Source organism: Orycteropus afer, unplaced genomic scaffold, assembly GCF_000298275.1.
Source record: "Orycteropus afer afer isolate SDZICR_OR568_19922 unplaced genomic scaffold, OryAfe1.0 scaffold00179, whole genome shotgun sequence".
NCBI lineage: Eukaryota > Metazoa > Chordata > Mammalia > Tubulidentata > Orycteropodidae > Orycteropus > Orycteropus afer.
In genome coordinates this window covers 617,134-631,509 of record NW_006921766.1, presented here as the reverse complement: position 1 = coordinate 631,509, position 14,376 = coordinate 617,134, and the positions used below count along the sequence as shown (strand labels likewise).

The 14,376-nt window shown below is 44.1% G+C and overlaps 1 protein-coding gene across 1 annotated transcript in view; it reads left to right on the top strand.

The window, feature by feature from the left end:
* The first annotated feature begins 853 nt into the window (after window positions 1-853).
* Window positions 854-14,376, top strand: part of TRPM2 (transient receptor potential cation channel subfamily M member 2) — a 114,449-nt gene continuing 100,926 nt past the window's right edge. The window contains exons 1-2 of the mRNA XM_007947303.1: window positions 854-1,018; window positions 2,858-2,946. Of these exons, the coding sequence (XP_007945494.1) occupies window positions 854-1,018; window positions 2,858-2,946 (254 nt within the window). The remainder of the gene's footprint in view (window positions 1,019-2,857; window positions 2,947-14,376) is intronic.

The window sequence follows — 14,376 nt, the reverse complement described above, 5'->3', positions numbered from 1 at the left end:
AACCCCCATTCTTGCTGGTTCTTCAAAGCACAATTTAGCCTGGGTTGGGGGAGGGTACAGCTTTGTGTTGCAGGAGGTGATAGTGGCTTTATGTTGGACACTGCAGTGCCTGAGAGAAAGCTCATTGCCCAGCAGGACTATTTTCATAGTGCAAGGTGGCAGGAAGTCCTGGCCAGGGTGGCTGTTTCAGGTTGTGCTAAGTGGGCCTGTGTGTCCCCTTAAGTCTTGGTGGCTCAGGAACCCCTTGGGGTCTTGTCTCCTGTCAGGTGTGGATTGGAGACCTGTGATCAGGGTATTTCACCGAATCATGGGCAAGCAGCTTTATAGCTGGCCTTCTGTCCCAGTCTGGGTCTCCTTAGTAACCCAGGGAGGTCATCTGCCCTTCCTCTCTCACATCCGCACTGACCAGCAGTACTCAGTGGCTGTGCTCTTGGCATGGTGCTGGGCACTGCAGATGTAGGACATGGTGCTGTGTTGAGCGTCCTTGTGCCATAGTCAGTGTATGATGAACCAGTTACTGCTTTGTCACTTAACCTTTCCCACACCATGTACTGGGATGCCTAGTGCCTAGTGGGCCTCATCTGCCTGGCCTGTAGTGCCCTGAACAGCCTGGCATTGGTGGTTGGTTCCAGGGAGTCCAGGGACCACCCTCTCAACTTACTTGTCACCAGGAACATCAATCACAAGTGGAAGGAGAGGAAGGCCATGGCGAAGGTCACCTTCCTCATTTGCCCTCTGATCTATTCCAGAAACCCCACCATGCAGCGTTTCTGGAATCTTGTGCTCAGCAAGCTGGAGAAAAGACTGCTCTGACGGTGGAGGCAGTGGCCTGGCTGGAGGTGGAGCAGTCAAGATGGAGCCCTCGAGCCCAAGGAAACCGGGCTCTGTGCAGGAGGAGGGCTTTGGGTTGCAGTCCAGGAGGACCGCCGACTTGGGGCTGGTCCCCAGTGTCCAGAATGGCAGCAGCAGCCTATTCAAAAGAAGGAGGCCGCAGTCCACCTTTGGCAATGATGAAAAGGTAGACTCCCCTCTACGTGGCTGTGCCTGCTAGCAGTTAGCCTGCATGGTTCAGGGGCAGCAAAGGGGTCAAAATCAACTGGAACCTTGTGTGGTCAATCAATGACCACTGGAGAGGCATGTCTACCCTGGTCAAAGTCCAGTGACCTACAGAGTCCAGTCCAGAAATGCCTTTTAGGAACAGAGAGTTGGAGAGAATAATGAACAGCTAGATCTGTTCCCTTGTGTGAGTTACCCCATCCTTGTACATCTTCTGTCTGATTGGCAAAGTATGGCCAAATACTGAAATCCTGTGAAGTCACGGAAGCTGTCACCTCCCTCACCAGCTTGCATGACAATTTCACATCCTTATTTGATTGAGACAGTTCTGGTAGAGCCTGAAGTCCTGGGCTGGTCTCATGTAAGGCCTTGATAAAAAAAAATCTATCAGATGAGCATATTCAAATTTCATGGTTGCCTGGTGGGATAGGCAAAAAAACCAAGTTGACCCTGACTCATGGTGACCTCATGTGTGTCAGGGTAGAACTGTGTTCATAGGGTGTTTTGTCAGTGGCTAGTTTTTTAGAAATAGATTGCCAGGCCTTTCTTCTGAGATGCCTCTGGGTAGATATGGACCTCCAACCTTTTGGTTAGCAGCAGAGCACTTTAACCCAGAAGGGTGTCATACTCTTCACTTGACTGCTGCAAAAAACTTCTGCCTGCAAGGAGGAAAGTCAGGTATTCAAACTGCTTGGCCACCATGCTGTTCCTGAGGAATGTGACTTATAAACTATAAAATTAAATGCAAATCCAAATTAGACCAAGGGAAAATGATTTCATAGGTTTCTTCATCCCTCCTGACTCTATACCTGAAAGCCTTTTCTCTCATTTTAACCTTTGGTACCTAGGTCTCACTTCTCCAAACAAAAGTCTGGTTCATGTTTGTCAGGAGGCCAGTGCTAAAGACAGTCATAGGATCTAAGCTTATAATAATAATAATAATAATAAAATATTTCAAACAATGAACCTCCATGTGCCCATAATATAGCTTCAAAAACTATTGATTTGGGTGAAGGGAAAGGCAATAAATAACAAAACAAAACGAAACAATCAACCAATGCCTAATCTTCTTTCTTTCTTTTTAAAATCCCTTTACCCATATAAAATCTGTCTCTTAATTATTCATCTGTTTTCCCTCTCTACCCCTCCCCTCCCCCCCCCTGGTAACCAACAAAGTAAATTTTCTTCCCTGTGTAAACCTTTTCTTGACTTTTTACAATAATGGACTTATACAATGTTTGCCCTTCTGTGATTGAATTATTTCAGTCAGCATAGTGTCCTCCAAGTTCACATTATGAAGTGATTCACTGATTCTTCATTATTCTTTAATGTTGCATAGTATCCCACTGTGTGTGTATACTATAGTTTGGTTATCCATTCATTTGTGGATGGGCATTTAGGTTGTTTCCATCTCTTTGCTATAGTGAATTATGCTGCGATGAACATGAGTGTGCATGTGCATGTTCATGTTCTGGGTCTCACCTCCTTAGGATATATTCCTAGTGATAGAATTGCTGGATCAAATGGTATTTCTATTTTCAACTTTTTAAAGAAGCATCATATCAGTTTCCACAGTGATTGTACCATTTTACAATCCCACCAGCAGTGTATGAGAGTTCTAATCTCTCCACACCCTTACTGGCATTTGCTGTTTTCTGTCTTGTTGAACTTTGCTATTATTGCTGGGGTGAGATGGTATCTCATTGTTGTTTTGATTTATGTCTCTCTAGTGGAGGATATAAGCTTTTGAATATGAATGTTTAATTGCATGAGGATCTCAGAGTACCCTTTTTACCCTCAGCAAGAAAATCTCAGTTCATGGATTCCTGAAAACATCAAGAAGAAAGAATGTGTGTATTTTGTTGAAAGCCCCAAAATGTCAGATGCCGGGTAAGTGAACTGCTGTGTTTTTAAGGACCCCTCCCCTTCAGTTTTGTCTTCTTTTGTCAGTTCCCAGGGGGACTCTGCTTAGATGAGGCTGATCAACACCCTGGCAAGGCAGAGGGTCCATACTGTTGTTAGCTGCTGTGGAGTGGTCTCATGGTGATCCCATGTGCAACAGAACAAAGCACTATCCAGTCCTGCATCATCCTCATAGTCAATTGTAGATCTGATCTGGGTTTTCACTGGCTGATTCTTAAAATAGATCAACAGACCTTTTTTTAGTCTGTTTTAGTCTAGAAGCTCTGCTGAAACCTCTTCAGCATCATAGTAACACACTAGCCTCTGTTGACAGACGGATGGTGTCTGTACATGGGTGCATTGGCTGACATTGAACCTAGGCCTCCCACATGCAAAGTGAGAATTCTGCCATTGAACCATCAATGCCTTGAGTCCATGCTAATGACCCCTTACTAATTAATGTCTGCATAAGGTTGAGTCCTTGAAGTACTTCCATCTGTCCCAGTGAGCCTTCTGTGGGGAAGATGTTTTACTGTGTCCTGCTTACTGACGAGGAAACTGAAGTGTTTAAAGTTTAAGTGACTTGTCTGGGGTTACAATATGGCACATACATGGTGATGCTTAGACTTGAACCCAGTGACTTGAGCACCATCTTACATGCCTCCAGAATGTTGCTCCTCTGGAGTAGAGTGTTGAGAACAAGTTGCTGGAAGGGATCTTAGGGGAAGTCCACAGTCCGAACATTTGTTGTAATGGGATGTTGAGGGTTCCTCACCTGCTCCCTGACCCCACTATGATGCCATTGCCTCTCCTCATTGCCTGAGCCTGCTGTGTGTGACTGTCAAGCCTGCCCTGAAGGGTAGCAGTGGCTGCTTTGTCTCTAAGCTGCTGGACATGACCCTCCTGGGCTGGTGACTCCCCAGTGGGAGCTGTTCAATGGTGGGTTCAAACTGCTAACCTTTATGTTAATAGATGAGTATAAACTGCACCACCCAGGACATCACCCTCCCTTTAGTTCCTGTAACCACCCTCCCCATATTGGCCTTCCCCCATCTATTCCTTCTATTCTGAGCTGTCCCACTAATGTGCCATGTTCCTTCTTACCTCCTTCATCCCTTCTTCATCCCTTAGTGAACTCCTATTCACCCTCCAAGGCCTGTTGCAGAAACCCTCCTTGACCATATCTCTCTACCAGGAAATAACCTTTCCCTCTTGCCACCTCTTGTATAGTTATCATGTTTTTTTGTTTTGTTTTGTTTTTTTACCAGTTGTCAATTGTAATTGTGTGGTTCTGTGTTTTCCTTTCTTGCTAGCTGCTGGACTCCTTGGGGGCTGGGACCAAGGTATGCTTATTTTGTTACTGCCTGCGTCAGGTACATAATTGGCATCAGATGTATATTTGGTGAATAAATGAATGGATGAATGATACACGGAAGGAGAAACAGCCCATGGGTGGGAAAGAGAAGAGGGTTATGATGTGAAGTCAGGTGTTGTTTATCAGACATACTAGTGTAATTTTCTGAGCTAGAGAGATGTAGCCCTGTTTCCTGTAATATGCCCAGGGTGTTATCGCTGAAAAGCACCCTCTGTTCATTCCACTAGCCTGGCTTCTCTTCAGATAAGAGCCTTGTTTCTCATTGAGTAATACCAGGGAGAGACCCCTGAGCTGGAGAAAATTGCCTCAGCATCACAGCTAGTCACCTCTAATGGACTTGGTTTCCAGTCCAGATCAGCCTATTCTAACAACATATAAAAAATGCTCTGTGTTGAGATCTCCAGTTGAAGCTATTTTAGAATAGGCTCAGAGGGAACTTAGGAAGCACATACTTCCAGTTATAGAAATTATTGGGTTCATATTAATTTTGGAAAATGTATTGAGATTGTTTGGTTTCTGGTTTATTGGGAATTGAGGATACCAATTAATTAAATTGCTACTTCCTTTTGAATCATGGACTGGTGGAGAGTTGGCAAGGATTGGCGGGACCAGGGAGGATTTGGGGTCAACTTGGGGTTCCTACTCCTCTATTACTTTTTCTTCCTACTTTGAAGAAATAGGGCTCAGGATGCATTTGATTTAGAAACTTCCAGAAACATCTTTATTAGTACCAGGTTTAAGGCAAGAAGCTGCTGCAGGAAGACAGATGGAACAGTCTCTTCATTCAGATGCCAATCTGAGTGTGTGTGTGTATGTAAGTAACTATATATGTTGTTGTTGTTATGTGCCGTGGAGTTGGACCATGTATAAGGAGCTCTGGTGGTTTTAAGGCATTTGGCTGCTAACCAGAAGGCTGGTGGTTCAAACCCACCAGCTGCTCTGTGGAAGAAAGATTGGGCAATCTGCTTCTGTAAAGACATACATCCTTGGAAACCCAATGGAGGTTGCTGTGAGTTGGAATTAACTCAATGGCAGTGTGGTAGTTAAGTTTGTGTGCCAACCTGGCTGGGCCTGGCTGAGTGGCTGGGCAGCTGAAGGTAATTATTTCCCATGGTGAAACTGGTAATTGTAATCTATTGGAGCAGCTGAGTACTTGCTTTGGGTATGTGGTCTGTATCCCACATATAAGAAACAGCTTTGGGAATGATCTCTAGCTTATGGCACACTTGAACCCTGCATGTAGCTGTGTCATTGTTCAGCAGGCTGCCATGCTCTGCCGACCGTGGGACTTTCAATGGACTTGAAATAATGGCCTGCTATGTGGCTTGGTAACATTGGGACTGTCTGTGCCTTTTTATTTGTCAGCCTTGGGCTTGTCAGTCTCAGCAGCCAGCAGCTGTCTGAGCGAAGAAAAGCCTCTAGCTCCAGTGGGCCAGGAGCAAGAAGCAGAGCTGAAGCCCAAGGTTGCGGGGCTTTTACCCAGCCTCTAGAGCCTGGCACTTTGGACTTGGACTTAAAGCCAAGTAAGAATAAACTCCTATTTGTTAAAGCCATCCCATTTGTTGTATATTACTATCAGAGCAGCACTAGGTAACCAGAATAGGTAGTGAGTTGTTTTTTTGTTTTTTAAAATGCTATATATAGTTACTTAGGAGCTCTGGTAGCATAGTGCCTAAGGCACTTGACTGCTCACCAGAAGGCTGGTGGTTCAAACCCAGCAGCCACTCCTTGGAAGGAAGGTTGGGCAATCTACTTCCATAGTGATACCACCTCAGAAACCCGAGGAGGGTTCGCTATGAGTTGGAATTGACTCAATGACAGTGAGTTTGGTTTGGTTTTATACATACACATGAGAGAGTGAGAGAGAGGCAGAGAAAGATAGACACAATGGGAGAGACAGAGACAGACAGAGATATAGATATTTATTTTAAGGAAATAGGTCACACAGTATGAAGCCTGGCAAGCCCAACTCTGTGGATTAAGTATCAGGCTTAAGGCTTCTCCTGACTCACATGGTTGTAGGAGTTGATGAGCCTAAAATCAGTAGGTCAGACAGCAGGCTGCTGGCTCACATCCCAAGAACCAGAGGTCAGAGGATGATAAGTCAGATGCAAGATTGAGAGTTTTGTCCAAACGACCATATATATTGCATGCAGGCTGTATCCCCAAGGAAATTCCTCTTTCAGCTGATTGGCTGCTCACATCAAATCACAAAATGGAGGATGATTGCATAGTATCTCCCAAACCAGTGAGAATCATGGCCTAGCCAAGTTGATACATAACTGTAACCATCACACACCATTTATAATTATTTCCTGATTGCTGTTGAGTCAGCCCTGACTCATGTTGACCCCATGCATAACAGCACAAAATGTTGCCTTGTCCTACATCATATCCATAATCAATTGTGGATCTGACCATTGTTACCTGTAAGGTTGGCATTGGCTGACTTTTGGAAGTAGATCACCAGGCCTTTATTTCTAGTCTGTCTTGAGCTGCAAGTTCCTGAAACCTGTTCAGCATCATAGCAACACACATGCCTCCTTTGGCGGATGGATAGTGGCAGTACATGAGGTGCATAGTTTAGGAACTGAACCTGAGCCTTCCACGTGGAAGGCGAGAATTCTGTCATTGTACCACCAGTGCCTCATAATTCAAACTTAGGGGTCTAAAAGGAGAGATTGGATGAGCATACTTTGAGTTCACCATAGCTATGAGTCATTGTGCTCACAGCCCTGGGAATATCCTACATGGTATTCCACAAAAACAGGAAAGATGAGCCATCTGAGGTATCTTTTTCATGAGAAGCAAAAGGCAAGGCAGGAAGAGCCCGTGGGCACTGGTTTCTGACTGGGCAGCAGGTCTCTTAATGGATTCCTGGTTCTCCACATGATTGGTTGTTTTTCACTAATTTTATAAATTATTTTCTACCTAAAATCTCATCTGACCCTCAGAAACTTTTTCTGGGTGTGAGTCAAGGAAATATACTATTTTTCCCACTTTAGTTATTGAGGAATTGAAAGTCAGAAACATCCAAGCTAATAAGTGGCAAAGAAACCCAAGTCTTTTTCTTACTCTAAGTCTTTCCCCTGTGTCATTGGATCAGATTTCACTTGGTTTTAGATGTTTTTCTTTTTTTTTTTTTTTTTAAATCATCTGTATCTAGTCCTTGTATGTCATGTGGTTTTGAAAAAAAGTAGCAATCTAAAAATACTCATGGATTTCCAGTTAAACAAGGTGTGAAGAACACTTATTTCCTCTCTATTGTGAAATCCCAATGAAATAACAATAAAGGAACAGAAAGGCTTCAACTCACAAAGGCAAAGAAAACAAGAGAGGAACTAACAGTTAATAAGAGATGTGGTTTCATTTTTGCTGGGGGAAAATTATGAAACAGAGCGATAATGCCTGGAGTTTGAATTCTTCTGTAGCATCATCAGGGGTGTCTGACTGTGTTGGTGAGATGGTGGGAGTTTGTGGGACCATGTGCATCTTGTTAGCCTTGGGTCTGAAAGTTTCTGCTCTGAACCTACATCATGTGGGGTTTGTGTTTCTTTCTTTTTTAAAAAACTTTTTTTTTTTTTTCAATTTTTGTTGTGATTTGGATGAAGATTTACAGAGCAAATTCATTTTATATACAGCAGTTCATACACATTTGCCTCATGGCATTGACTGCAGTTCTCTACAGTGTAACAGCTCTCTTTCGACATCCTCCCCACGCTTACCTCTTGTAATAGTTGGAGTTGTGTGTCAGCTTGGCTGGACCACAATTCTGAGTGGTTTAAGCAGTTGTGATGTGGGTTATTCCCATGATGAGATTGGATGTATATGTTTTGAGCAGCCAATCCATTGAAAGTGAGTTTTCCTAGGGGTGTGGACTGCTTTCAATATATTTATGGACATCCTGAGAAAAAGAGACACTCTTCTGTGGATCAGGATCCTGTTGTGCTGTCCACAACTGTCCATGAGTGAACAATCCACCATTCGACCTGGAGATCTTGGATTTGTCATTTGTTGGCATTGACAACCAGTATACTGCCTGCCAACCTTGAGCTTGTTAGCACCTGCAGCAGCAAGAGTTGGGAAAAGCATCCAGCTTGATATTTGATCCAAGAACTTGGGACTTGCTAGCTTCTATAAGTGTGTGAGCCATTTTCCTAAGATAATTTTTTTTTCTCTCTCTCTATCTATAAGCTTTACTGGTTTTGCTTCTCTAGAGAACCAAGCCTAACACATTTGGTACAGAGAGTGGTTCTAGAGAGACAAAATCATAACAATGAACTTCTTAAATCAGTTCTCACTGATTCTGTTTTGGTTCTCCAATTTGATTAATCGTGAAGGTGCTGGTGACTCTGCCTCCATTAGTAAAGAGGGCACAGCATCTCATCTGTGGCATGAGATGGCAACATTATATGCAAAATAGCACCACCAATAGATCAAATAGTCTGGAGAAGTGAGGCTCTGGATGATCACACATTTGCTACTTTTCTGCAATTTTGTCAGCATGAGGAGTATAAGGAAGCTGTCGGTTGGTTCTGCTTACACTAGACAAAGTAGTGAAAGAGCAAAATGAGTTCAGGGTTGCTGAGTCACAGCTTAAGGGTCTCATAAAATACCTCAATGTTTCCAGCTGTGGCCTGAAAGAAAGCCTTATTTCTTCTAGTAACAGAGCTGATACTGGTGAAAACCAAACCCAGAGTCCTATTGTAAGGGTACCTGAATTACAATGCCAATTGAATTGCCAACCCAGAATGGTGTCTGAAGTTAAAGTAAGGGCATTGACTAGGGAAAAAATGGGATCCTGAAACCTAGAATGGGGACATATGGGCAGACAGTCAGGAAGATGAGGATTTGGAGCCTGTAAATTCTGTTGAATCCCTCCCATCTGAAGGGATTACTATAAAACCATTATCCCTTCTGCCTCCATTTGATGGGATTAACCCAACTGTTCCTGCTGGGTCATTGCCTGAGGCAGATGCCATGGAAGATATTGCTGAATTCCTCAGGATCTGCCCCAACCACCCATTGTTGCTGCTAGACCTATAACTAAAGTTAAGTCCAAGTGAGCCCCAAAAGGTGAAATACAAAGTGTGACTGAGGAGGTGGTACACTATACTGGAAAAGACTTACTTGATTTTGCTAACATGTACAGACAGAAACCTGGAGAATATATATGGGAATAGCTACTGAGGGTGTGGGATAATGATGCAAGGAGTGTAACATTGCATCAGTCTGAGTTTATTGATTTAGGCCCACTAAGTATGGATTCTTCATTCAGTGTTTAGCTTGAGAGGTTAGGAAAAGATCTAATTGTTTATTTGGTTGGCTTATTGAAGCATGAATTATGTGGTGGCCTACTGTAAGTCAAGTTGAGTATCAGACCTGCCTTGGTATAATGTAGAAGGTATCCAGAGGCTTAGGGAAATTGGCATGTTAGAATTGATTGATCAGATTAGACCGCTAGAGCCAAAAATGGAGAGTCTAGAAGACACGCCTTTCACCAGTACAGTGAGGAACAAATTTGTGAAGGGAGCCCCAGCATCCTTGAAGAGTGCTGTGATTGCTATTTTATGTAAGCCAGATTTGACAGTGGGAACTGCCCTAATTGAACTAAGACACTTAATTATGATGGGGCTGATTGGACTCTGTGGTAGTAGGGGCCAAATGACAGTAGTTAATCAACAAAGACAAGATGGGTGTAGTTACCATAATGGACAGCAGAGTTGAAACAATAATCAGAATACTCTGTGACTCATGTGGAATTATGGCATTGGCTACTTAGGCATGGTGTTTCTAGGAGCAAAATACATGGCAAACCTACTAAATATTTACTTGATCTGTATAGAATTCTAGGTCACATGAACAGCAGTCTAGATTGAATTGCAAGAATATAGAGTCACAGCCCCTCAATCAATTCCAAACTGACTTGAGTCAGTTTACAGACCCACAACCCCTTGAATGAAGGAGAGGCCAGGTCCCCTTGAGGAAGGACTCCATTACATTGCCAAAAATGTATAATGTCAATCTTTCTCCCAGCCTTCCTCCAAAGGATTTGAGGCCTTTTATAAGAGTTACTGTTCATTGGGGAAAAGGAAATAATCAGACTTTTCAGGGATTACTGGACACTGGCTCTGAACTGACACTAATTCCAGGAGACCTAAAGCATCACTGTGGCTCACCAGTCAGAGTGGGGGCATATGGAGGTCAAGTTATTGATGGAGTCTTAGCTCAGGTGCATCTCGCAGTGGGTCCAGTGGGTCCCTGAACCCATCCTGTAGTGATTTCCCCAGTTCCAGAATACAAAATTGGAATAGGTACACTCAGCAATTAGCAGAATTCCCATATTGGGTCCCTGACATGTGGAGTAAGGGCTACTATGGTAGGAAAAGCCAAGTGAAAGCCATTAGAACTGCCTCTACTTAGAAAAATAGTTAACCAAAAGCAATACCATATCCCTGGAAGTGTTGCAGAGATTACTGCCACCATCAAGGACTTACAGGATAGGATGCAGGGGTGGTGTTCTGATTACCTAGTGCCACTCTGAAAGGAATATACCACAAATGGGATAGCTTTAACAAACAGGAGTTTATTCTCTTACAGTTCGGGAGGCTAGAAGACCGAGTTCTGAGAGCCAGGCTCTAGGGGCTGGGTGAAAGCCCCTTAGCCTTAGGCTTCAGCTGTCTCCAGCTCCTGGCCCACTGAGACTAGAGGCGTTTCTTCACTCAGACAGCTGCTGGCTGCTGAAGCTGAGAAGCCCAAGGTTGACAAATAAAATGGCACAGTCCCGATGTTACCAAACTATATGGCAGGCCATTAATTCAAGTCTATTGTAAGTCCCAAAGTCTGCAGAGCATGGAAGGCTGCTGAACAATGACATGGCTACATGCAGGATGCAACCGTGCCTTAAGCTAGAGACCATTCCCAAAAGTTCTTCTTATATACAGGAAGCAGACCACATACCCAAAGCAGCTACTCAGCTGCTTGTGGTAGATCCCACCATGGAGTTGATTGCCAGTCTCATTGTGGGGAATAACTACCACCAGCTGCCCAGCCACTCAACCAGGCCCAGCCAAGTTTTCACACAAACATAACCACCACAGTTGGTGACTCCCACCACATCCCCTTTAATTAGCCTTTTTGGCCTGTGTGAAAAACAGATGGATCTTGGAGAATGGCAGTAGATTATCATAAACTTAATCAGGTTGTGACTGCAATTGCAGCTGCTGTTCCTGATGTGGTTTCATTGCTTGAGCAAATTAGTACATCTCCTGGTACTTGGTATGCAGCTATTGATCTGGCCAATGCCTTCTTCTCAATACCAATTTCAAAGGACCATCAGAAGCAGTTTGCCTTCAGGTGGAAAGGCCAACAATATGCTTTCAAAGTGCCTCCTCTGGGGTATATCAGCTCCTTGGCACTATGTCATAATTTAGTCTGTAGGGATCTTGAGTGCCTTTCCCTTCCACAAGACATCACACTGGTCTATTATATTGATGGCATTATGCTGATTGGACCTAGTAAGGAAGAAGTATTGATGATTCTAGACTTGTTGGTGAGACATCTGCATGCTAGAGGATGGGAAATTAACCTGACAAAAATTCAGGTACCTTCCACTTCAGTGAAATTTCTAGGGGTCCAGTGATGTGGGACATGTTGAGATATTCCCACTAAAGTGAAGGATAAGTTATTGTGTCTGGCTTCCCCCACAACAGAAAAGGAGGCACAACATCTGGTGGGCCTCTTTGGATTTTGGAGGCAACATATCCCTTATATGGGTGTGTTGCTTTGGCCTATTTATCAAGTGACTTGGAAAGCTGCTAATTTTGAGTGGGGCCCAGAACAACAGAAGACTCTGCAACAAGTTCAGTCATCTGTGCAAGCTGCTCTTCCATTTAGGCCATATGATCCAGGTGATCCAATGGTGCTTGAAGTGTCTGTAGCAGGTAGAGATGCTGGTTGGTCTTTGGTAGGTCACTATTGGTGAATCTCAATGCAGACCCTTGGGATTTTGGACCAAAGCTCTGCCATCCTCTGCAGATAAATAGTCTCCTTTTGAAAAACAGCTTTTGGCTTGTTATTGGGCTTTCATAGAGACTGAATGCTTAACCATGGACCACCAAGTCACCATGAGGCCTGAGCTTCCCATCATGAACTGAGTGTTGTCTGACCCACAGAGTTGTAAAGTTCGATGTGCATACTCCATCATTAAATGGAAGTGGTATATCAGAGATCAGGCTTGAGCAGGACTTGAAGGCACAAGTAAGTTGCATGAGGAAGTGATGCCTATGGTCTCCACTCCAGTCACATTACTTTCCTTTTCCTAGTCTGCATCTATGGCCTCATGGGGAATTCCTCATGATCAGTTGACTGAGAAAGAGAAAACTCGTTCCTGGTTTACAGATGGTGCTGTGTGATATGCAGGCACCACTCGAAAGTGGCCAGCAGCAGCACTGCAGTCCTTCTGGGACTTTGAAGGACAGTGGTGAAGGGAAATCCTCCCAATGGGTAGAACTTTGAGATGTGCATGTGGCTGTTCACTTTGCATGGAACAAGAAATGGACAGATGTACGATTTATATGGATTCATGGGCTCTGGCTAGTAATGGCTTGGCCGATGGTCTGGGACTTGGAAGGAGCATGACTGGAGAATTGGTGACAAGGATGTATGGGGGAAGAGGTATGTGGATAGATCTCTCTGACTGGGCCAAAGGACTAAAAATGTTTGTGTTTCATGTGAATGCCCACCAAAAGGTGACCTCGGCAGAGGAGGACTTTAACAATTAGGTGGATAGGATGACACATTCTGTGGAAACCAATCATCCTTTTCCCCCAGCTACTCCTGTTATTGCTCAATGGGCTCATGAACAAAGTGGCCATGGTGGCAGGGATGGAGGTTATGCATGGGCTTAGCAACATGAACTTCCACTTACCAAGGCTGATTTAGCTACTGCCACTGCTGAGTGCCCAATCTGCCAGCAGCAGAGACCAACACTGAGTCTGCGATATGGAACCATTCCTTGGGGTGATCAACCTGGTGGCAAGTTGATTACACTGGATCACTTCCATCATGGAAAGGACAGCATTTTGTTCTTACTGGAATAGATACTTATTCTGGATATGGATTTGCCTTCCCAGCATGCAATGCTTCTGCCAAAATGACTATCCGTGGACTTACAGAATGCTTTGTCCACCGTCATGGTATCCCACACAACATTGCTTCAGATAAAGGGACTCACTTCACTGCAAATGAAGTGCAGCAGTGGGCCTATGCTCATGGAATTCACTGGTCTTACCATGTTCCCCATCATCCTGAAGCAGCTGGCTTGATAGAATAATGGAATGGCCTACTAAAAACACAATTATGGTGCCAACTAGGTGGCCATACCTTGAAGGGTTGGGGTAATATTCTCCAGGAGGCTGTATATGCTCTAAACCAGCATCTAATATATGGTGCTGTTTCTCCAATAGCCAGGATCCATGGTTCCAGGAACCAAGGAATGGAAGTGGGAGTGGCACCACACACTATTACCCCTAGTGACCAATTAAAAAAATTTTTACTTCCTGTCCCTGCTACCCTATGCTCTGTGGGTCTGGAGATCTTATTCCTGAAAAGAGGAACACTCTCACCTGGAGGCACAATACTGATTGCATTGAACTGGAAGTTAAGAATGCCACCCAACCATTTTGGCTTCCTCATGCCTCTGGATCAACAAAGAAGGGCATTACTGTACTATGTGGTGTGATAGATCCTGATTACCGAGGGGAAATTGGATTGACATTACATAATGGAGGTAAAGAAGAATATGTCTGGAATACAGGAGATTCTTTAGGACATCTCTTAGTACTACCACACCCTGTCATTAAAGTAAATGGAAAATTATAGCAACTGAATTCTGATATGACTACTAATGGCCCAGACCCTTCAGGAATGAAGATTTGGGTCACCCACCAGGCAAAGAACCACAGCCAGCTGAGGTGCTTGCTGAGGGCAAGGGAAATACAGAATGGGTGGTGGAAGAAGGTAGTTCTGAATATCAGCTACGA